Source organism: Giraffa tippelskirchi, chromosome 1 (genome assembly GCF_054371585.1).
Source record: "Giraffa tippelskirchi isolate mGirTip1 chromosome 1, T2T-mGirTip1v1.2.pri, whole genome shotgun sequence".
Taxonomy (NCBI): Eukaryota; Metazoa; Chordata; class Mammalia; order Artiodactyla; family Giraffidae; genus Giraffa; species Giraffa tippelskirchi.
This window is the reverse complement of record NC_137275.1, coordinates 160169303-160194145: the sequence shown is the minus strand read 5'-3', so window position 1 is coordinate 160194145 and position 24843 is coordinate 160169303. Positions and strand designations below refer to the sequence as shown.

The following is a 24843-nucleotide window of genomic DNA, read 5'->3' as shown; positions in this document are numbered from 1 at the left end:
GACTCTCCAAGATACTCTGTTATAGAGTGTATCCTTACTCTTAACTTACTAGGCACTCAGATCTTTTTCTAAAAAGATTATGCTTAGCATTTACTTGTTAAATCAACTCCAACAAATACATCCTCTGTAACAAGATACAAGAAATTAGGTAGGCAGTAGTCAACTGTGATTACTGAAGCATGAACATTTCATAGCTACTTCTGGTTCAAGACATCATTAAATAATGTGTTAAATGTAAATCTGGAACATAGCATTTGGGATGCCTTTCAATATAAATGCGTAAGTTAAATGTTTCCTGGGCTTAAGAAAACTGTTTGGTGGATTTGGGATTTTAAGCCATTAGGGCAGACTGAACCCAGACTAGTTTTGATGTTTTAAAAAAATCAGTTCAATAAGTTATCTTAAACTAAATGTACAGATAACCACTACACAGATCAAGAAACAGAATGTTGTTAGCATCATAAAACCTTGTTTTTTTCTAAATGCAAGTGTTTTTGTAACCAAGCAGTACCCCATGAGGCCTTCCTGGGACATACCCCTTCTCCATAACCTCTGCTTTATCTCCTCACTGAAGTACCTAGGTAATAGTATCTGATGCACATTTCCTGAGTTGTTTTATTGATGTGAAAACTACCACCAAATGGAAGAAATGAATTACTTGATGACCATGAGCATGTGGCCCCCAGACCTACTAGGATCAAAAAATTTACAGTGTTAACCTCTGTAGCACTGCCCTGTTACCTCACCATCAGCCAGTCAGAACTGTTCATGAGCTGATCACATAATCTAGACCTCACCCACCACCCTCTACCTTGCTTTTAAAGATGTTTTCCTGAAATACATCAGGGAGTTCTGGCGTTTTGAGCATGAGCTGTCCTGGACTCCTCGTTTGATGCCCTGAAATAAATGCTGCATTTCACCACAATCTAGTGTCAGTAGACTGGCTTTACTGCATACAGGCCAGTAGACCCAAGTTCGGGTTTTCTCCTCTCCAAAGGTAAGCAATAAACTCTAGTATGCAGCTTCCTGATTTTGAACTTTATAAACGAAATCATGTAACATGTAGTCCTTCATGTTTGTCTTTTTTCCATGGAATGTTTGTGAAATTTATCAAGTTAATTATACTCTGTTTAATTCACTAACATATGGTACCCCTTACATAAATAGCCTGTAATGTCTTTATCCATTCTACATTTGAAGGAAATGGGTTGTTTTCAGTTTGGTAAGGTTATAAGTCATTTCTTTAGCTCAGAAAGATTTTTAAAAATTTCTTTTTCCATAATTTAAAAAACAGTTCCTTTATTTAATACACAGAGTGAAGTGTTCTGAGAATATGTAGGTATGTTCAACTGGCTACAGTTAAACTGACAGTGATGTAATGATATGTTAACATAAGTGCTTAGTGTTGTATTTGTAACTCGTATTCCAAGTTTAACTTTAGGATGACCACTTGGGGTATAAAATATTCACTTGTCCCCAAATGCTTTTACAATTAATATGACCATTGTTGAGGGAAAGTTTCCAAAAAATCAACTATCATTTTGCTGGATAATCAATTTGCCAAATTATTCAGGAATTTTCTGAAGTGTTGATTTCTCTGTCTATAAAATGGTAAATAGTCCTAGATCAAACATAAGATGCCTTTACAAAAATTTCTTTCAACTAATTTGTCCACCTCATGCGAAGGGTTGACTCATTGGAAAAGACCCTAATGCTGGGTAGGATTGGGGGCGGGAGGAGAAGGGGACGACAGAGGGTGAGATGGTTGGATGGCATCACCACCTCGATGGACATGGGTTTGGGTAGACTCCGGGAGTTGGTGATGGACAGAGAGGCCTGGCGTGCTGCAATTCATGGGGTCACAAAGAGTCAGACACGACTGAGCGACTGAACTGAACTGAATTTGTTTCCCGAGATTTCAACTAATCTCGGTAGTTTTTGAAGGAATTATAAATTGGTTTAGGCTTTCACAGAGATCAGCAACGTGTTCCAAAAATAGTTTTACCATTTTAGGCTTTTGGAAATGTGTGTAGAGAATCTGTGTTTACAGGAAAAATGGGATAAATGTACAGACAAAATGCTCAAGAGGAGTTTGTAAGAATTATTTGTAATGGCAGAAACCATGAACTTTAAAACTGTATAAACTGTATAAAACTGTATAATGAATTAAGGTATTCAATTCAAACAAGTATTTGTTTATTAAATAATTCACGCTAAGGACTTCCCTGGTGGTCCAGGGTAAAAGAATCAGCCTGCCAATGCAGGGGGCACAGGTTCGATTCCTAGTCTGGGAGGATTCCACATGCCAGGGGCAACTAAGCCCATGCACCACAACTACTGAGCCCAGGAGCCTAGAACCAGCAAGCTGCAACCACTGAAGCCCAGGCGCCTAGAGCCTGTGGTCACAACAAGAGAAGCCACTGCAGAGAAGCTGCAGCAACAAAACGAAGAACAAACTCTGCTCATCGCAATTAGAGAAAGCCCTCTCGCAGCAAGGAAGAACCAACGCAGCCTAAATTAATTAGCTAACTATAAAATATGCCAAGTACCATGCTACACAGAGAATTCTGCAGTGATCAAGACAGAGAGGTTCCTGAGGATTAAATTCCTGACTCACCTCTCCCATAGATACAAGGAATCTACAGCTTCAGATGGAACAAATTTCCTCTAATAAAACCCTAAAGGCTGGCTGAGCAACTGCGACATGTTGGATACAACCAGGAACAAAAATACATTAAACTGGGTAGGAGAGACTGGGACACAACCTCACCGTAAACTTCATGCCCAACCCCAGCCCCACAATCAGAAGAGAACTCAAAACCCGGAACTACTGCCTGAGGAGCCAGCCCAACTTTTAATACCTTCGCCTCACAGATTAGCCCTTAAAATATCTAAACCCTTTGAAAACCAACAGGAGACCCACAAGGTAGCAAAACCTTGAAGGGCTCCTAAAGGGCTGGAGCGCCCAGACTCACCGCCCGCGGCTCCGTGCAGACTTGAAGTGAACGAGGAGGCTTCTTTGCTTCTATTACAAGCGGCGTGGAGTTTTTGGCCCACTCACCTGGGAACTACCGGCATCCTCTGGGACAGAAGGTAGGCACCATGCCCTCGCTCCCCACTGCCTGGCTCCAGCGCCAGCGTGATTTTTGTGTGGGTTTTTTTTTTTTTTTTGGTAGGTCCTTCTCTCTTCTTCCTGGCAGGTGCTCTCTTCCTTTGCTACCCTCCTGAGCCAGTATTAACTAGAAGGATTCACACCTGTCTGGTGCCTGGGTTTGGCGGCTGCGCACTGGGGACACGGCTCAGTCACGTGACTGGGGGAGGCCGGGGGGCTTGCAGTCCTGGACAGAGCAGGACTGGAACAATGGCGAGACAGTCGTGCCCGGGGGACCACCCCCAGGGCACTGCACAGACAGCTGACCGAGAGAAACCCCCAGACTTTCCTAGAAGGAGCCCGTTTGCTGGTCTAGGAGCTCTGGCCTAGGGGCACCCTTCCTGCCTCAGGGAATGGAGGCTGGTGATCCCAGGCTTTGTGCTGTGTCTCTGCCTCTCTCCAGGTCACCAGCGTCACTGGTCTGGCGCCTCATTTTGTGGTTGCCTCCAGAGAACCTCAGATTTCCAAGAGAAACCAAAAAAAAAAAAAGAGAGAGATTAGAAACTGTGAACTCTTATTTCTTTGTCCAAAGGGTGAATTTTCCTGAATGTAAATACACAATTCAAAGAAGAAAAAAAATTGAGGCAGGGTATCTTAAGTGTATTAAAATGAATTTTAATAAACTGTTTCAATCTAAGCAAGAAACTTGGGTGCCAAATATCAATGTGAAGTGACACAAAACAAACACATTATGAACATCCAAAAATCTGGATTTACAATGGGAGTGTTGACAGCTTTTGAAATTAAACAGCACTCAATCACTAATTTTCTTTGAGGGTAAGATTTGTACCCTGCTGGGCTTATAATTTTGTTTTCTCTTTTTGTGCTGTTCATGTGTAAATATTGCCAATTTCATTTGACACAAAAAAGGAAAACAACTTAATTTTGTTTCTAAGCTAGTGAATGATAGACACCCTAGATGAGGCAGTGTAATATATGCTTCCCGGCAGCGATATGAGGTGTGTGTGGGGGGAGGGAATCAAGCCATTTCAAATGTATTTGTAACAAGGAAACAAATTTATTGATTTTAAAAGACAAGACACCATTTTGTTTTGAAAAACACAAGGAAGCTAGCCTGAGTTCAAGTCTGAAATATTCAGAAAAATCCTACTAATATCTTTAGTATGTTCCAGTCATTTGTTTAAACAACACACTAAAAGTTAATATATATTTTTATAATTATAAAAGTTCCCCAGTTATTGTACAGTACACAATACAAATCGCCCACAAACTATTATTTAGCTCCTGCCAATTTTGAGAGGACATGATATACTAAAAGATTTAGCATTTCTCACAAAAATCACATCAGGAAATACGTATTTACAAAATCAAATACATTATACAAAAAACCATCACATGTTATTCGGTAAAGATGTTTTTAAATAATTAAAAAGTTTATTCAACTGTAGTCCAAAACTGGAAAAGAACATTACATTATCTCACACATACAATCTCTACAAAAGTTGCTTACCTCATTTACATAATATATTCAGTCGATTGTAAAATAAATGTTCAAATATCTCCTAGTGTTACTATGTTTCTGTGCTTGTGGGACTGAATAATGTAATCTGCCACTTACTAAGTGAAATTTAAATGATGGCACTTAAAAAAAAATACAATATTTTAAAAAAACACAATGAAATAAGTTTTACCTAGAAGGTACGAAAGCCCTGAGTGATAGTAGAATTACTGATTGGTAAGCACTACAATTAACCTAATTAAAAGTTTACCACCCCAGGCACAAATTTCCAAGTTTTCTCAAGGCACTCACTTATAGTTTCTGTAACCAATGCATTGGTCACCACCATAGGTCCCAATTGATGATGGAGATGAGAAAAAAATTTGCTTTGGTACAAAAGATGCTTTTTAAACGAATAAAATTCAATACCTCCATTACTGGGTCATTTAAAATTGTGTTTAGCAGGTTAAAACAAGGCAATTATTTGTTCAAAAGTATTAATTCATTGAAGAAAAAATTTACTTGGTTATCAACAGTCAATGGGAGTTTTCACTTTTTCTTTTCCTCCCCAGAATCATAATCCCTCTAATAAAGACTTGTCCTCATTACTGAGCTACATAAAAACAATCCTTACCAAAGATTTCATTACTCAGGGCTTCCAATCCCAACATCATAATTCATTAAAAAAAAAACAAAGGAAAGAAGTGGAGGGGAGGGGAAAGGATCAAATACCAGAACCAAATACGAGACAAAATACATCTTTGAAAATAGGACATATTACCAATTACTTCAAACCAAAAGAAAAAAAAAAAAAGAAATCCTAGGCAGTCACTTTGTAAGTGGCTTTTACTATTTAAGTAAAATTGGTAAACTAAACTCAGGTCTACTGGCACATAAAATCACTAGCAGCAATGATCAAGGCATGCAAACTTAGAAGCATTTACAGTAAATCATCATGAAGAATTCAAAAGAAGAGAGTTAAATTAAAACCCTTTGAGTATTGCATGTTAACACATGAGTAATTTGCATGGTTTGACTTCCTAAACTGCCTAAAAAAAGCAACGTTTACGGCAAACTTGCACTATGCTATGGATGTCCTTTCACCAGACATCAGAATAGGTTACACTCTTTATGAGCGCCTGGCTAGCGCAGCACAAGCACATCTGCAGATGACACGGCTCTCAAGTTCCCTCGAGCAGGGGACAAAGGGGGCCCAGTACACACAGAGAGGCCCTTGAACAAAGTCAGCAATTGTGTAAGCACACTGGCATTTGCAGATACCAGAAGCAGTAGTCATAGCATCTCCTGACAGATGAGCTTAAAATCAAGTGCCATTCTATCTATATATAATTCTTTTGACAAAGTATTAAAGTTTTGGAGCATAGATAAAATTATGCTCTACATGAAATTCCCAAACAATATTTTATGAGAGATCTAACTCCAAATAGCTTACCTGCCCCCATAGTTCAGCTTTTCTTTATCCACTCGTTTCTAAGGCTTCACTTACAACTGTACTTTCTAAAGCTAAATAAACGAGATCTTTTGTTCTGTTTGGGGAAAAAAAAAATGTAACCCTTTCTTTATCATACCTTTTAAAGGCAATCTAGGTACTTTCAATGTGCAGAGATCAGTAATGACATAGGTCTACAGGCCCATGTATTTGTCCTCCTTTTCTAGAGTCATGATGTGATGCTAGAAAAGTTGTGGTTTTTTTTTTTTCTGTAAACAGTACACTTCCTTAGATGGCAGTGAATATTTGGGAATAAATATATCAAGCCCTCTTGAAGAAAAATTAAGAGTTGTATATAAAATGCAAGTGTTCAGCATGGAAACACTTTATCTTCCTACCCCCCCTTTAAAAAAACAGCATAATTAGACATTTGGATATAGAGTATATTTTACCGGTCTAAGTCTAAATAAATGATCTGAAAGGCTTTTGTCCCCCATTGTATATCTTACAATGCTCAAAGGGTTAATACAAGGCATTACATTAAAGGGGTTTTCTAATACTAGAACTAAGCACTGAATTAATGCTTCTATTCCAGTTTTTAAAAAATCACCAAACTTGGAGAAATACTAGGATTCCATTAATTGATTTGTTCTAACCACACACATGGAGGTTGATCTGATCTAGTGACAAGCCTAATTTTCAGTAGCACTGCATGTCAACCCCTCTCCCCCATGTTCTGGTGTGATTCATACAAATCATAAGTTAGTTTTTTGATGATTATTATTTTTTTCACCAGGAATTTGTAGGAGGGGAGGTTATAACAAAGGTCAATTTATTGTATTATAACCACTGCCTCAAATTGTACACAAAGGTGACTTGCCAAAGTTTTTTACTTTCTACTTGTGTCCACACAAGGAGGACCAACATCACAGTGACCTACACTTTTTTTACACTAATGTTTCAAGCACAGCATTATTTTAGACATTTCAAATACATCTGAAGAATTTTTCAAATTTGAAAATGCATCATGATTTGCACTTCTAGAGAGTGCGTTCATGTAAAAAGGTTCATGATTACAGTAATGAAACCATATTCAGTCCTGAATGACTTTGACAGCATTCTACAAGAACGTGTTCATTTTTACATGTCTACTACAAACCAAAGGCAGTCAATGATGCACACTACTAATTTTAGGTATGCAGTGTTAAAAATCATTTTCTAAAATTTACTTTTGTTTTTAAAGTACACCATCTAAAGAGAGGTGCATGAACCGTGCTATACAGTACAAGAAAAAGCACAAAAAGGAAAGCAGATTTCTGAAAAGGCAGTAAGACTTATACAGTCAGTCCAAACATAGTTTGGATGAGAATCCTGAAAAAGTGACCAGCCATGTGATATCCAGAGAAAAAATTTTAAATTGGGTCCTGTATTCCAAGGTGATGTTTCAGCCATTTCATCCCATTGTTCACTGACTTTGTGAATGCAAATCTTTTGGGTATGATTCTCAAAGTGTATGTGAAGGTCAAACTATACCCATGATACTCAATATTACACGCAAATATCTTTTTAGAAACTTAAAAATAGCCAACATGTCCTCCTCACATTTTTCCTTACCGAAAGTCTAGCACTGGGTCTACATAGATACTTTCATGACTAGTATTTAATTACAATGTCAAGAAATATTAAGAGGTCCTTAAAATGTGTACTTTCACTTATCAGTAAATCTACTCTGAGAGTGTTACTGTCATAATATTATTTAGAAAAGATAATAGTTTTTGTGAATAACAAAATGAAAAAAATTCAACGTTTGCTCTAATTTGCTCAACTGTATAAATTATGCTTTTATTTTCTAATATATTTCACAATTCAAAGTCAAAATTGTTTAAGCTATGTGTGTCTTTCTGGGGATTACAGATAACTGTAAATAGCAGAGACCACAGATGTTATTATATCGATTGGTCAGAACTGCCTACCCTAGTCACAAAGAATCAATGTTCCTGTGTTCATAAAAGACATTAGAATATTGTAATATTCGTTGAAATGTAATAATATTTGATTCCTCTAATCTGTCTTAATTTAGAACAAACTGTGAACAACTGGAAGAAATGTTGAATCTTGGAGGGTACCCAATCCCTAAATTTCATCAATCTAAATTTGCCCATTATTTATCAGATTCCTCTCATGATACAAATATATCCAACATTAAACAATGATAATAAATATTTAAAATCATTCAATAAACAAGATGAAACCAGTAAATACATTTGGTCCAATATAGATATAATATAGTTCTGGGGGTGGTGAATGGGAAAGTGAAAAAATTCAGAAAGGAGGGTCATAATGAAGAATGATTTTTTCCTTTTTAGATTTTAATTTTACCTGTAAACCTTTTCTAATGCACAATGAAGAAGATAACACGTCTTTGCAGCTTTAAGGTGTTTTGTTTGTTTGCCTTTGTGTGTGTGTGATAGTGCAAATTCATTGCCTTTTGGGGAGGAAAAAGGGGAATGATCATTTAAATAATATTTAAAGAAGGTGATGCTAGGATGCTAGTGAAGACTTTCAAATATGTGAGTTGTATGATACAAAATTTGAATCAATTTAAAAAATTATATCTAAATCATTCAAACTTAAGAAGCTTTGTTGATCTTAGTTATTTGAGTAGTCTAAGGCAATCAGGTAACAGCAGCTGAAATGTACTATGTGTTACCCAATAAGCCATTTGGTATTTTCAATTTAACAGATTAGATTGGCTCATCCTCTCCTTCCCACCCTCCACCCCCAACCTAATAAAACTGAGAAGATAAACCTCTTGAGTTTAACACAGGCCTCACTAATAATCTGTAAATCATTTTGTGCTTTCCCTTTTTTTGGCTCTGTGTATTTGTATACTATTTATTTTTGCTAATTAGCTTTTTTAGAACTATTTAAATAAATGGATGTGCCTGTTCTTTTTGTTAATAACTTGAGTACTTAAAAGAACCTCGCTTTTCACATAAATTAAAATAGGGATGGGTGTATCCTCTCTGGGATCTCACCTTCTGACTTTGTAGCTGACTCCCGCCCACGGACACTGCCCTGTGCATGGGCACACAGACACCAAGACACACAGAGAAACATTTAGACTGAAAAGATGCACTTCAATAAGTACCTGCTTATTTTGTTAATTTTCTTAAATTATAACTAGATAAGAATGGTCTAAAACATATATGATTTTATGTAACAAAGCTGGTAATTAAAACTAGCCTGCTACTCCACAACAGCAATCTGATCCTTAATCTTTAAGCAATGTGATTTGTAATCAAGTAATCTTCAGCTCTAGGAACAAAAATAAATTCATGGTCACTCAAAGAGGGGAAGTGATTTTTGTCTTTTTGTTTTGCTTAGCTTTCCCTAAATTTCCTTTGAAGAACATGTTACCTGTCCTCACTTCGGCAATCTGAAAACGACAGGCACACCTTGTCAAATGGATTGAAAAGGAATTCACATGAACAAAATAAGCCTTACTAAACCTTAGCTTCAGTTCTGTTTTAAGGCACCATGTAATAGCCGAGGTACGATGATCCCTGATGTACATTCTTCAATGGCACTGGTCCACCCAGCCACCTATCCAAATCCTACAGAATTGGAGATAAGCAGCAGTGCGGTGTGCCAGTTACACTGCCTTCAGGTTCTGTTTAAAATTTAAACCCACGTACTTTAGAAACCAGGAAATATTTTTGAAGGAAATAACGATATGCAGGTTGCTACATTCCTTGCATTCTATAAATTTTCTTTTACAATAGCAGCATATTGAACTACTATTAGGAAAAAGACCTGGAATAAAAGAAAGTCATCCAAATGGAATGGTTTCCTGTATGTCCAGCTCAGCATAAGTAGCGTGTACACTTAAAAAAAAAAAAAAAGTCAAGTCATTTTTTTCAGCTTCAGTATCTAACTATAACAGCCCCACTCAACAGCAGAATGCATCTGTGCAGTGGTCCCAAATACAGAATCAGTAGTCTTTAAACAGAGGAATTGGTATGCAAATAACAGTTAAAATTCAATGTTTAACGGAAGCTTGCATTAACATGGTTTAATAATTATGTACACAAATTATGTACTTATTAGCATAATCTCTTGCAATTCTGTCATTTACTCTGAACTGATAAATGTACAGCTCAATTTTTCTTCCGAGAAAAATAGATGACCTTCCCAACCCTCTAGCACTATAATAAAAATGCTTTGTATTCTCTCTCCGTACTCCAAAATGTTATCAAAATAGTGTCTTGTGGTTCTGTCCGATGAAAAGCACCTTTCAAAAGCAAATTTGATGCATCTGCTGCCAAATGTGCATGCCTCCAGTGTAAATCAAAGAAAATAATTTCTTTTGATATTTCACAGAAGTGCATCTAATTAAAAACTTACACATGAAATCATACACCAAGACTAACAATCAACAATAAAATATTTTAAGCTACAAAAATGTAAATTACTTTTTAATTATAAGAAAACAAAAACATTGACATTAAGTGTTGTAAAAATCCTTCTTGACACCCAAAACTAAGGGAAAAAAACTCATTATTAAGAGGCAAGTAATTTTGTTTATGTTAAAAAAAAAAAGACCTGGCAAAATACATACACCCATTCCATTTCACAACTCCGAAAAGGTAATGTTCAGCACAGATAGTATCTGACAACAGTCGACCTTCAGGCTTATTAAAATTTCAACTTAAGCCCAGTATCAACAGGGTTAATGTTAGCTGTAAAAATACACTTTAATATCCTTTAGACTGCAGTGTAGGTATTTCCTGTAGCGCTGCACTGTCTGATAGTCTGAGTACTCGTGACGATGTGCTCGCTGTGAATTGGATTCAGGAGGCTGGGCTGCACGCCACTCTCGAGAACGGGCTGCATGCAACCCACTGGAAATGCCTGGTTCAGCTCTGTTTTTTCTCTTTTGGCTTGAGGTTCTGAAGAGTCATCTAATTCCTCATCCATTTCACTTTCCACTTCACTGCCTTCATCTGCACAAACAAATAATACCAAGACTAGTACTAGAAGACAAACTGGAAAAGAGCAATGCACACATGCTTTTAGAAACACTTTAATATAGTACATTAGGAATGCAACTACTTAGCCCTTCTTGGAGGACAAAGCTTGTGGGTTTTCCTTTCAATGGATTCTACCTGTGTCAGTGCCCTATTCTTTCAAACACAGCAGAGGTACTTTATTCTTGACCTGTGTGTGGCTCGTACCTTTTGGAGTTTCCTAAAGTTTACATTAAATAGTAGCATAACTTGTGTCATTTTAAAGTAGGCATTTTGGTACACTATGCTGGTTTGCAAGGAATGTACTGAGCTGAAAAATGCTAACTTAAAAAAAAAAGGAAGAAAGAAAAAATTACAGTTTCCTCTGAAGACCTACACTAGATATAAATTTTATCTGTGCTCATGTTAATATAGATAGGAACTGTGTTTTGATACACAAAATAACTACAGCATATATAAGCAGGCGCTGTGTACACACCTTCTGTGCACATGAATGTTGTCGATCACAATTAGATCCTTAACTTTCCTTACAAAAAATTATGAAGACTGAGGCACAGTATCAGATTTAAAAAGCACAATGAATTTCCTTCCTAGCAACACTGATAGTCTCTGTCAGTGGCTGGTATTCATTTCTGGAAATTAGGTGTATTAAGTACTCACTATTACCTCCAAATTTTAATACATTCTATATTAACTAAAACATTGTTATAATGGAATACTATTTAATTTTTTCCAGCATATGCTATTAAAATTCAAAAGCACAGCAGAGAGAGAAAATAGTCACACACAGCTTTACTACTGTGTAAGATTCTCCTCAGAGGAGTGGAGAAAATGCCTCTTCATGAGTGCTAATTTTTAAACAGCTAGGGATATATTTCTGCTTCAGAAATCTTTTTATTGTAAATTCGCTGATGGTGCAGTGGTTAAGACTCTGCACTTTCACTGCTGGGGGCCTGGGTTTGGTCCATGGTTGGGGAACTAAGCTCCCACAAGCTGTGACGTGCAGCCAGAGAAAAAAACAAAACCTTTTTTACTTCATCTTCAATATGTTTTATTGTTTACCCTTCCCCCACAAAAAAACCCACATATAATTACACCAAAACTTCATTTATAAATAAAATAAATCTATACTTACTCTTAGATATTTTTACTTTTATGGTGACTTGTATTAACAGAATCAGATCTCCATTACATTCTATGGCATGTTACGTACAATGAGTGGGTAACTAGTAACTGAAAAAGTCCGTTGGACTCTTTCTAAGGGGTGTTGAGGCTAGTTTTACCCTTTGGGGGCACACCTGCAGAAGTTCTGCTAATATAGCTCTCAACATAAATGGGCTCCTTGACTTTTTTCCTTTTCCTATCAACTGGTGCAAAGATGGCTCCAGAGAGAAATGATGAGGAATAACAGAGCCTCCATATGTGGCTGTGCAGGTTGCCAGGAGCAACATTTCTGGGAATGCTGGGTGATTAGAAAGGTTGCTATTAGGTATATCGACTAGAAATGATATCTGTAGTGCATTAAACAATATACAGAGAAGTTCTCTTAGATGAGGCAAGATATCCTGGCTCACCTACTTTATCCAGTTACCTTTTGCCTCTGGAAAATGGACTTGATGATAACATTGCAGTTTGTCAGAACATATCCAAAGGTCTGGAGGGCTGCAGGAGAGGACTACATTCCATAGACATTTGCTTCAATAAGAGGATCTGGTGCCTCAGATGGTAAAGAATAAGCCTGCAATGCAGGAGACCCAGGTTTGATCCCTGGGTTGGGGAGATCCCCTGGAGAAGGGAATGGCTACCCACTTCAGTATTCTTGCCTGGAGAACCCCATGGACAGAGGAGCCTGGTGGGCTATAGTCCACGGGGTCCCAAAGAGTTGGACACGACTGAGCAACTAACACTTTGACTTTCATGATACCTATGTGGTTTTATATATAAACAAACAAAAATAGGTCTGGAAGGATCCTCTCACTAAATTCTTAATGTTTAAATTCAGAAGTCTCTTAGGCTTTTGACTATGAAGTTTTCACTTTCTATACTTTATAATTCTCTGCATTATTTGAAATCTTTCTACAGAGCTAATATTACTTCCATTATCTAGAAAAAATTAAATTCTCATTTTATGTCAAAAAGCCCACAAAAATTTCTTAAAAGATTTCACATTCCAGCCTTAGGTTCTGAATATGCTAGTGTGGTTATGTCTCAAGAAGAATCCAGTTGGGAGTGATGGGTCCAGCAGAGCCACCCAAGAAGGAGAGCGCAAGTCACACTGCTTCTTGGCTTCATCTCCACCAACTTTTCTGTGACTAGAAAATAGTGCCAAAATAATAAAAGAGGCAGAAGTAAAAGAAAAAAAAATCATTTCAAGCAGGCAGGCAAGTGGAGAAAGAGTGGGATGTCCTGAAAAAGACAACAGGGCGAAGGACAAAACAAACTCTAGTGTTTGAGGCCACCCTGCTTCAGGTCCACTCATGAGTGACAGGGCTCTTTTGGACAGGCTACACAGGAGCACAAAAGCAAGCCCTTTCTCTAGTTCCCACAGACATTTTAAGCTTCTATAATGACTAAAGATAAAATTCAAGTCTTTATAGAAAGACTTCCATAAAATTCAAGATATTTCCTAGGAACCACTTGAAGTTATGGGAATTTGGAACAAAAGAATGAAAACTAGGTGCTACTGAAGTTTATCGAAGACTTTGGTTCAACACTTGACAAAGAAGACTGGCTGCCAGTCAGTGTCTGGCCCAGAAGCAACATTCCTAGGACACCTCCAGGCACCCTGGGATGAAATCCCTCAATCTGAATTAGGAGGCTTTATCAGTGCATCATCAAGGTTGTCTTATGTTGGACCTGAGTTTCAACAGCTACTTTTCCTGCTCTGAAATGACAAACTGGCCTCATCATTGATTTACTTTTCTGATGTTTCTTCAGTTAATCCTAAATAATATATATTTGCAGCTATTTTATAGGGGCTATCATTTTCTACTTTTCCTGTTTTGCTATTATGGAGCTATTATGCATATTATTAAAATGGGAATTGAGGTGTACATGGTTGATAAATAGTGACAGGAATTTAATGTGGGAGTGACATTGATTCACATAGGACTTTCCCGGCACATGACTGTCTTCTACCACCAGGATGGCTTGGAAGCTGAACACTGAGGACCCTGGTACAGAATGCTGCAGAGAACAGCTCAGCACCTTGTGTGTAGATTTCCTACATCCTTCCTCATGCCTCAGTTTCCTCACTGGCTCTGTCCTGGAAGGGCTAACGGTATAGTTCTTCCCAGTCTTTGTACACTTTGACTCCAAAACTCAACTCCTTACACCTCAAGATGTCTTCACTTTGTGTGTGTGTTTTAAGAAAGGTGTACACTTTCTGCAGTGCTTACTTATTAGAAATTTTACATTAAAATAATATCTGAGTTAGAATTTTTTTTCAGGAGTGTTTGTGTGTATGTTCTATCCCAACCTAATTTTCCCTTGAGCCTTGCTCCTTTTACTCTGGTGTCATAGGTTGTGAGTTTCTTCAGAATTATATATTGAGTTGTCAGAATGGCAATGCTCATATGAAAATTCAAGAAGTATATATGTTACTCCCCCAATACTGATTGTGCTTTTATAGTAAACTTCATTGCTATCTCTGAGTTCCCTTTATACTGAAAAAGTATGAATTAGTGACTTGGGTAAGCTGAGGAATCTTTTTCTTGCCAAGTGGGCCTTGAATAAAAATATTTGACCCAATTTTATCACTTTTCTCCAGGACTTCGGTGAAGGCCAGAAAGAATTTCTTGTTACTTGTAATCAACTGCAGGCAAAAAGTCAAGAAGAGTTTAAACTGCATTTAAATTCAATTCTTGCACTTAATATGCATAACATAAAGAAAGCATAGAGCTGGAGAAATAATTAAGTATTTCAAAAGACACAACTGTCACATTCATCAAGGATTCTATGCCATTTCCACAAAATGGAAATGTATGTGTACATATACTTTATATATGTACATATACTACATTTTCCTCTGAGAACTTCTTACTCAAAAATAGTCCTTAAAATGTACATTATTTTCAATTCTTACCTTTATCCAGATTTCCAGGAGACACAGCATTTAAATCACCAAACTGCAAAACAATAGTCATTTGTGCAACAGTTACTACCAGGTGGAATAAAATAATATTCTAAGAGACTGTAGTAAAAACACCACACTATGACTTTTTAAAACTGTAAACTCGTGACCATTTTGATCTCTGACTACATGGGTCACATAATTTTCTAATCAAACCTGTCAAATTTGAACAGTTTAAATTGTGTCACAATTTAGCTGTCTTAGCCTCTTCACAAAAGGATAACAATTTTCTCTGCCTTCCATGCTCCATTTTACTTTCTATTAGTTGAACTCAGCAGTGAAGAAATAGGGGCCTAGCTGACCTGGATGAAGATGGATGTGATGTAATAAATTTGGAAACACTCTGATGAAGCAGGATGCATCAGCTCCACCCCCGTTAACTCCAAGAGTCCACCAGGAGTCTACATTACAGAAATGTGGTCCAGACACTTGTTTGAACTCTGCTTTCTGAGTTTTTATTAGTAGAAGTGAAAAACAATAGAAGCCCCAACACTGAGAGTATTTATTTTTACAAAACCTTTGAGACGTCTTATAATTTGATCTTCTTATTTAGTAAGATACAGGGTCCCAAATTAAAAAAGAAAGGCATCTAATTGTTACTAATGCAACAAAAAAGGGCTTAAAACAATATGGGACCATTAATAATATTCAGCTTAGACTTTATTTTTCTACCTTGGTTCAAAAGCTTGATGATATTTTTATGGTGAAAAAAAAATACACTTTGAGATTCTCAGGGTGAACAAAGATGGATACACTGAATAAAAAATTGAAGAGCAGAGGTAACGAGGCTAATCAGAAAAAGGTGAAGTGAAATCTCACAGCGCTTGCTTTTCAAATGGTAAACGTTACTTTTTTGAAAGCTGAAGATTCAGAATAAGTCATTATTAGAAATTCAGATTTCTCAAAAAGCTTAGAAAGGGTAAGAGAGAAATTCTACTTACATTTGGAAGTTTGCTTATAAAAAGTTCCATGATAGTAGTATTTTTTTCACCTACAAAGTATGTCTACAAAGTAATAAAACTAATCTTATTCTGCAAACGTACACACATTATTATTTTTTACCTAGAGATGTATTGTTCTTGACAGTAGCTACCTTAAGAGCCTCTACATTTATTCCAAGTTTTAAGATTCTGGAATTCCTCTTTGATAATCAATGTCAAGAGTTAGTTTATGTATCATTCAACAAGCCCATCTTGTTGTTTTTACATCAAACAGTCACCCCAAATACTCTGCATTTTCTTCACTGTGTTTGATCTGAGATGTTTTTTGATTACTCATCAAAGTCAAATGCATCTCTACCACAATTCAGGATATCCAAAATAATGTGTCATCTTGCTCTTTATTATTTCTTAGCAGATTCAGAAGCAGTTTTAAAAAACGGCATTCCACAACATTTTAAGCCATGAGGGTATTACTGGAACAAACGTGTGGCCTCCCTAGGTGACTGCTTTGAAAGGGACAAGCCTTCCTGGATTCATAACTCTCAGCATGTTTGTTTGAAAGACTGCCCCATCACCTTACAGTTATATCCCTTGGGCAGCAAATACAAAATCATAAATACTGAACTGTTGTTTTTAAGTTGTTCCTGTTCATATGGCTCAGAACCTTATGCTAGTCAAAATAAACACCACAGTTTAAATTGTATAGGATTTCTTGAACTAGAGAATATAAGCACTAAAAATCACAACAGGATTTTCTTTGCCTATTTTTGGTGTTATTTAAATATGTTAGGACTATAAATAGAGAATGTTCAAAGCTGAAAGGTTGATATGTTATTTCTATTTGACACACAGAATTAGAGTTTTATTTCTTGTAAATGAGTACTTAACAACACTTAGGACCCCATACTGGAAACAAGTTGGCACTGATGAATGTAAACATACTTCTATATCTATAAAAAGTGAACACACCATTTGTTTTTGATAAATCTTGAAAAGTTTTTTGAAACTAAATGATTCCTGCTACTAGTGATCAATAATACCATGCAAAGTGGCTAAAACCAAACTCTGGACACATTTGAAAATTTTTCTTCAAAATAAACACTGCTTTTTAGTTGCTACTTAACTGAAAATATGACAACTTAATATAAATATTTTTCTTGAAAATTTCTGCTTAATTTGAATGAACATATCTGATTACTGGGCTTCCCTGGTGGCTAAGACAGTAAAGAATCTACAGTGCAGGAGACTCAGGTTCCCAGGTGGCACTAGTGGTATAGAGCCCACCTGCCAATGCAGGAGACATAAGAGGCACGGGGGGTTCGATCCCTGGGTCGGGAAGATCCCCTGGAGGAGGGCATGGCAACCCACACTAGTATTCTTGCTTGCAGAATCCCGTGGACAAAGGAGCCTGGCAGGCTACAGTCCATAGGGTCACAAAGAGTCAGACACGACTAAAGCAACGACTTAGCATGCACACATACACATCTGATTACTCAGGATGATAAAAATAAAAACCCAAACAACTGAAATCTCTGTGATTGTTATGATCATTAGTAAATAAATATTTGCATACTCAATGCTGCAGTTTTGTGACCATGTACTCTGGGGGACAATGTGCCAATAATAATAATAATCTCTGAGACACCGCCACTACCTCTAGATGTCTCTGGGATAAATGACAAAGTCAATCCCAGGGTATATTTAAAATAAAAATCTTGTGAATAAGAGATTTTAATATCTCTATATAGTGGAAGGTAAAGGCTTTTACATGCATTTTATGGGTGAGGAAACAATATACACATATTAAGGAAAAAAATCACTTTAATCTTATAGATAGACTAAGATTAGGACGATCAGTTCATTCACTCAGGACTCAAAAAATATTTACTGAGAGCTTACTATGTGCTAGACACTCTGCCAGCCAGTTCCAGTCAGGTTAGTCTGGAAATACTCCCTCTTTCTGAAGGTGAATATCAAAAGTTGCTTATGTTGGAAAGGACAGGTGGTTTAGCCAAAAGTGGAGGCAGCCTGGGAAACCTTCAGGAAGGTTTTAAAAGTATAGGGTTATTAGAAAGGGAAGTCAATTGCAGGGGGAATTGGAGTAAGCAGTGGGTCAAAGTAGCAGGAAGGAAAGGGAGGCAGGGAAGACTGAGGGTGGGCACAAGGAAGACAGAATCCCACATGGGAGCGAGACCACAAGGACCTGAATGAGGTCAGCACAAACCGGAAAGAGAAGAGGAGGAGAGACATGATACAGATGAAAAAATGGAGGTTGGCAAGAAGGTCCAGAGATCAGCATAAACGTATGGCTTCAGAAATCAGAAAAACTGTTACTGCTTTCTAATTTCCCTCGCTGCACAGGGGACTGGAAGGGACTGCTATTCACTGAGGTGACATCTTAACAATTTATAAAGTACTGTCATGGTTTAGTAGATGGTTGGTCTCCTCTCAAATATAAGGACGTCAAATATCACCTTCTCTATGTCACTTCCTCCAAGAGCCTTTTCCTCACAACCCTACTTAAGTATCACTGCCTCACAAAAAAAGTTTATGAATTTGGCAAGGTAAGGAGCTTAGATTTAATCTTACAGCTATTGAAAACACATTAATCTGTTTAACAAAATATAGGAAATATGGTGGTGTTAGACCACCATATTTCCTATATATAGCATTGAGTATGCAATATGGAGACCAGATATTCTGACCATCAGTTTAGGAAGGGAGGGAGTTAGGGATCAGGAGGGAGAGATGGAAAGGGGGAGAAGGTCAGAGAGAGAGAATGTATGTTTCATACAAGGAGGAGAGAATATAAATTAAGGGATTTAACATGTGCTCTGGGGTAGAAAGCATATGGCCTTGGATGTACACAGGAATTAAAATTGTCAGCCAGATAGATAAATAGGGGACATTCTAAAGCAGAAACTGAATGGGATGTAGAGAAAGCATATCTGTTGTTTTTAGGAAGACAGACCTCTTAACCTTAGAAACTGTTTCCTCCAGGCCTTACAAGGGGTCATAATAATGAGCATGCTCCTAGACAAGAGCAGGCTGAAAAATGTGTGGTCAAGGCAGCCAGCGGGTGTCTGTTAGACCATGAGTTCACGACGAGTAGTAATGGCCAGGATGTATAAGTGGGAGACTCGTCAGCACAGTCAGTGCGACGATGGGCAGCATCCTTGGGAGCGGCCCTGAGTATGACCCTGACTTGTGGCCACGCAGCTGAGAAGCAGCTCATCACAGGACTGTGATGCACAAGCACAGGCACCAAGAGAGGAACCAGGCTTGGTGCAGGAGAATGCAGCCCACAGATCTACTCCAGAGACCACTACATGCCAGATCCAGCAGCAGTGAACTTTCCACAGTGAGGGAGGCAAGGTGTGTAGTGTAATAGCTGGAAACTGAAACGATGCAGAGGGTGCCAGGGGGCCCAGACAGCAAACTGGGGAGGCTCCACGGGAGCCCACAACACAGAGACTATGGAGAGAAGGAAGGTGTTCAAAGCCTGAGACAAAGACCTCACTCGCTGGGATGCTGGAAGAGTTTACCCCATCCTGGGGAGGGAGGATTCATCAGTAATCATGACCACATCATCTGGGCAGCCAGGTAAAATTTGCAAGGTATGTTAATGTTCCATTTGGGAAAACTGTGTGTTCCTTGGCCATTTTTTTACTCTAGAAGTAGACTTTTCTATGTATTTCCGAATAGCTTTACTGAAGCCTGCAAAGATGGGTAAGATTTCTGCTAGTCTGCTTCAAGCCAAGGCAAATTCTGCCAAACATTCACTGTTGGTTCTACCCTTTCAGGCTAGCTGGCTGTCCTGGCAACTTGTGCTGTTGGCTACTCTATACCCAGGTAGCTTATTTTCATCATGATACTGACTCCTCGGGATTTTTTCCCTTCCACACCCTAGGTACATAGTAATTTATCTGCCTTTACATGGTTTCAAAATCTCTAAGAAGTTAAACAAACTACTATGTATAAAATAGATAAGCAGCATAGTAGCTCAGACAGTAAAGAATCTGCCTGCAATGCAGGAGACCTGGGTTTGACCCCTGGGTGGGGAAGATCCCCTGGAGAAGGAAATGGCAACCCACTCCAGTATTCTTGCCTGGAGGAGAGAAGAGCCTGGTGGGCTACAGACCATGGGGTTGCAAAGAGTTGGACATGACTGAGCAATTAACACTTTCACAAGAATATATTTACAGCACAGGGAAATAAAGGCATTAGTTTGTAACAACTTTAAATGGGGAGTAAAATCTATAAAAAGAGTGAATCACTATTCTGTCCATCTGAAATTAATATTGCCAAGCAATTATATTTCAAGAAAAAAACCTCTAAGAAGCACTCATGAGTGAACAAGCAGAAGAAGGAATACAGGCCTTAGTTGCTTTTGAGGAGAAAAGTAATTTCAAAACCAGGAACATTTAATGCTACCACTAGGTCAAACCAAGAGGGGCCTCTGTCCTGAGCCCCACATCACAGAGAGCCCTGCTTCGGCTTTCCGATGGCTGTGGTCCTCCCCACAGAGCAAGGAGCCCACTGGGTCTCGGGGGTGTGCCCTCCAGAAGCCTGTATTTCACTCCTACCCCTCAGACCATACTTCTGTTATCTGAGATCCTAGAATTTCCTGTCTAAAACCCCAAAGTCCCCTTTCAGGCCTGTACGGGTCTCTTTCTAAGTCCACCTTTCGGAATAAAGATGGAATAGCTGGTGTGGGGGGTGGGGTAGGGGAAGCAGCAGCTATTTGCAAAAGACAGAAAATCTGAACACTGGACCAAGGTGTCCACAAGCATGAGCACAGGCTCTTCACAATATAGGTAGGGAATGATACCTAAGAGAAGAGAAGTGGCCTAGGGGACAGAGGCTGGGCCGTGGCTCAGCTATGTCTATGTCACCATATTCTGGTATGGAACTAGGAGGAGCCTAATAATTTTAAACTTAAATCTAGTCTTCCAAGTTATTATCAAAATATATTTTTCAACCTAGATGGATAGAACAGGTTTTATTTCTAGTTTGATTCATAACTTTTAAAATATTCAGATGCAGGGTACCATAGGCCCTGCCAATGTGCGGGTGGGGCCCGGCAGTATACCCTTTATGCAAATAAAACTATAGGCTGAAAAGAAAGAACCTTGGTGCTTTTAATTTCAGACAGGCTCCCACTGAGGCCACCTTCACTATCTATCAGAAAACCATGGTATTAATTTCTTATGTCAGAGGAGCACTTCTTATTTTGATTATGCCACTTCCCTTTTTTGAAAATTATTAACTGGGGAGACAAGGGTGATGAGAGTGTAGAAACATGTTCTCTTTGTAACAAGAAGACTTTTACTACTAGAGTGAATCAGATTTGAAGTAGTTGTAGGATTATCACACCTGGCCCATATACATGCTGAAAGTCTCTCATACTTACATGAAAGTATATTTTAGTACAGTAATGGTGAAAAGCAGAAAACCATTCCTGTGAATTGAGGAGCTTACCCATCTCAAACAAGGACTGTTTCTTTCCCAGGAGGACCAGCGACCACCATCTTCACCTGTGTCTGTGAGCGAAAATACCAGGAAGACAACAGGCAGGGCCAGACACATGGGCTGGGTACAGGAAGAGAGAGTGTGGCAAGGAGGCCAGCAGGGGGCGCTGTTATACCTTATCTACGCCAGGGAACCTTTCACACCTAGCTGACTCCAAGGCTGGGGTTACCAGTGAACTGTTTCTAAGCGAAGAACCCAGTGGTGGACACTGTTGAAGAGGAAAGTGCGCTGAGTCTCCCTTCCTATTGTCTACACTGACCATTTTAGTTCTTCAAAAATGTCCAGAAATCTTGGATTTTGATTTTCTTCTCTTTGCCCACTTCCAAACTCTTTGGGAAAACCAAGCTCTAGTTGTAAGCACTCATGAAAACCCAACTTCATACAGAGGCTCTCTGAAATACTGAAGGCATATTCTGGGGAGAGGGAGCACTTCCCCCTCTAGGAGCTAGTCTAGGAGCTTTATTTTCCTGATATGGAAATCCAGTATGTTCATCATGAAATGAAACGAGACATTCTGTTATCTGGTATTCTGTCTCTCTATCAGTTTTTCTACTTCCTACCATGAATGAGGGCTTCCCTTGTGGCTCAGCTGGTAAAGAATCGCCTGCGATGCGGGAGATCTGGGTTTGATCCCTGGGTTGAGAAGATCCCCTGGAGAAAGGAAAGGCTACCCACTCCAGTATTCGGGCCTAAAAAATTCCATGGACTGTATAGTCCATGGAGTTGCAAAGAGTCAGACACAACTGAGCAACTTTCACTTCACGAGTAAAGGATTGATGCTGAAGCTGAAGCTTTAATACTTTGGCCACCTGATGCAAAGAGCCGACTCACTGGAAAAGGCCTGTGGCTGGGAAAGATTGAGGGCAGGAGGAGAAGGGAATGACAGAGGATGAGATGGTTGGATAGCATCACTGACTCAATGGACATGAGTTTCAGCAAATGCCAGGAGCTGGTGAAGGACAGGGAAGCCTGGTATGCTGCAGTCCATGGGGCTGCAGAGTCGGATGTGACTTAGTGCTTGAACAACAACAACAATCTTGAATGAATATTTTGGGGGCACCTATTGCTGGATTGTGTTTAGACCAGGTCTCTAAGCAAAACTCCATTCCCTGAAGAGGATGTGAGGAGAGGTCAGAGCCCAGAGCAAGCCACGAGGGAAACCAAGTAGAGGAAGCTAATGCACAGGGATCCATCCCAGGGACAAGGTTGCAGCTCTGAGGTGCTGAGTCAATAGATACTTTTCTCCAATGCGAGGAGAGTAAGGAGCAGAATGATAAACTAAGAAAGAGGAAAAAAATTGGAAAATGTCTACAGAGATAATTCTTAGAAACTTGGAGGATGAAGTGTAGGAGAAAGGTTTTCCAGGGGGTCACTTTTATCATTTATTTTCAAGTTGTTAGAATTGTGCTAATGTAGAGGAGCAGATTTACAGCTAAAAGCAAAGTGCAAACTCTAAAAACATAATTTTGATTTAGGTCTAGTCTGTGGGTGGGTACAGAGGAACTGAAGGGTATAATTTGTTGTTGTTGTTGTTTTCTGGCAGATTAAGCTTTCCAATTGCAATTTGCTCAGACTAATACTCTATTTAGTTTGCTAACTAACAAAAAGTGGAAAGGGGAAGGGTGGTAGGACTATCAAGATGCAACCTGCAAAGTAGAGGAAAGAAGCCTTGCTCTGGAACAACATAATGAAAGCTTTCACGCCAGCCGTCTAGTTTGTGTATGACTGTGAGTGTGCATGCATTTGGGGGGAGTTGTAAAGTACAGACAGAAATAAGTTAGTCCCTGTTTTGAAACTATCTATAAACAATTTTGGAGAAGGCAATGGCACCCTACTCCAGTACTCTTGCCTGGAAAATCCCATGGACGGAGGAGCCTGGTAGGCTGCAGTCCATGGGGTCACTAAGAGTCGGACACGACTGAGCAACTTCACTTTCACTTTTCACTGTCATGCATTGGAGAAGGAAATGCCAATCCACTCCAGTATTCTTGCATGGAGAACCCCAGGGACGGGGGAGCCTGGTGGGCTGCCGTCTGTGGGGTCGCACAGAGTCGGACACGCCTGAAGCGACTTAGCAGCAGCAGCAGCAGCAGCATAAACAATTTATGCAGTGAGAAACTAAAATGTGGATTGAACTCATTTGGCTATTTGGAGTGAGACTGACCCACTTTCTACAGTCAGCTCTACCACTGACTAGTTCTGACATTGGGTGACTTTCAACCTGTGTTTTCCTTATGGGTGAAATGGGGACATGAAGAGATCCTTTGCAAGATTCTGGTGAATATTAAATAAGAATGTAAGACATTCATACAGTAATTGCCACCAGGCCAGTCCTCAATTAGAAAAAATATTAATCAAAAGTAAGCTTTGTTATAAATAATAAAACTTTTGACAAGTACTCATTATACTTGTTAAGTCACTACTGTTCCAAGATGTGCTTTTTTCCTGCAAATGATTTTAACTTGTGATATAATCCCTTTTAAAATATTCTATAACAAGTCTACTATTCCACAAGTACATTTTCAGTGTATTCCCTTGATGCACTAGAATAATAGTGCTCACTGAAATCTGTTTATCATTAATTTGATTTTACTTTGGGCATTCATGCTTGTTTATAATGGTTGTACTTCTATCAAATGGAACTTTTTCACTCAATTTTTATCCTAAAGGCTTGCCTGTGAATTATTATTGCTCTTTTCCACTTTTTAGGTTTTAAACAGTTTTTTCCCTTTCCCTCTAAGTATATCAGTTTTACTTAAGCCAAGACAGTTTTCTTTTAATGGTAAATCCTTAAGAGTGCCTTAATTTTTTCACTAAAAATATTATGAAAATATTATATTTTTAATATTGATATTCACAACTAAAAATTAAAGCATGTTTTGGTTCCTAATTTTATTTCAAAAAGTTGATTAGATAGATGTCTTAGATATTTTATTAAGTATAATTAAATTATGATAAAGACAATTTAAATATACTTAATACATTAAACATAAAAATGTTTGTCACAAAAAATCATTTTATGCAGCAATACAAATTTGTAGATTCAGTGACTATATTAAGACTATGTATATTTTAAAGTAATAAAGCATGTATGCCATAAACTTCCAAATATACTTCAAATAGTCATAAAATCCAAATAAAAGGATAT

General features: G+C 38.3%; 1 protein-coding gene across 17 annotated transcripts in view; it reads right to left on the bottom strand.

Moving 5' to 3' along the window:
- Positions 1-10509: 10509 nt before the first annotated feature.
- Positions 10510-24843, bottom strand: part of RFX3 (regulatory factor X3) — a 309752-nt gene continuing 295418 nt past the window's right edge. For 16 of the 17 annotated variants that reach the window (XM_081502430.1, XM_081502365.1, XM_081502308.1 and 13 more), the window contains 2 exons: positions 15175-15217; positions 10510-11066 (listed from right to left, as the gene is read on the bottom strand). In XM_081502430.1, coding sequence (XP_081358556.1) covers positions 10828-11066; positions 15175-15217 — 282 coding nt within the window. In that variant the 3' untranslated portion in view covers positions 10510-10827. Of the gene's footprint in view, positions 11067-15174; positions 15218-16163; positions 16227-24843 lie in introns of all 17 variants that reach the window. The other variant, XM_081502330.1, reaches the window with a different exon arrangement.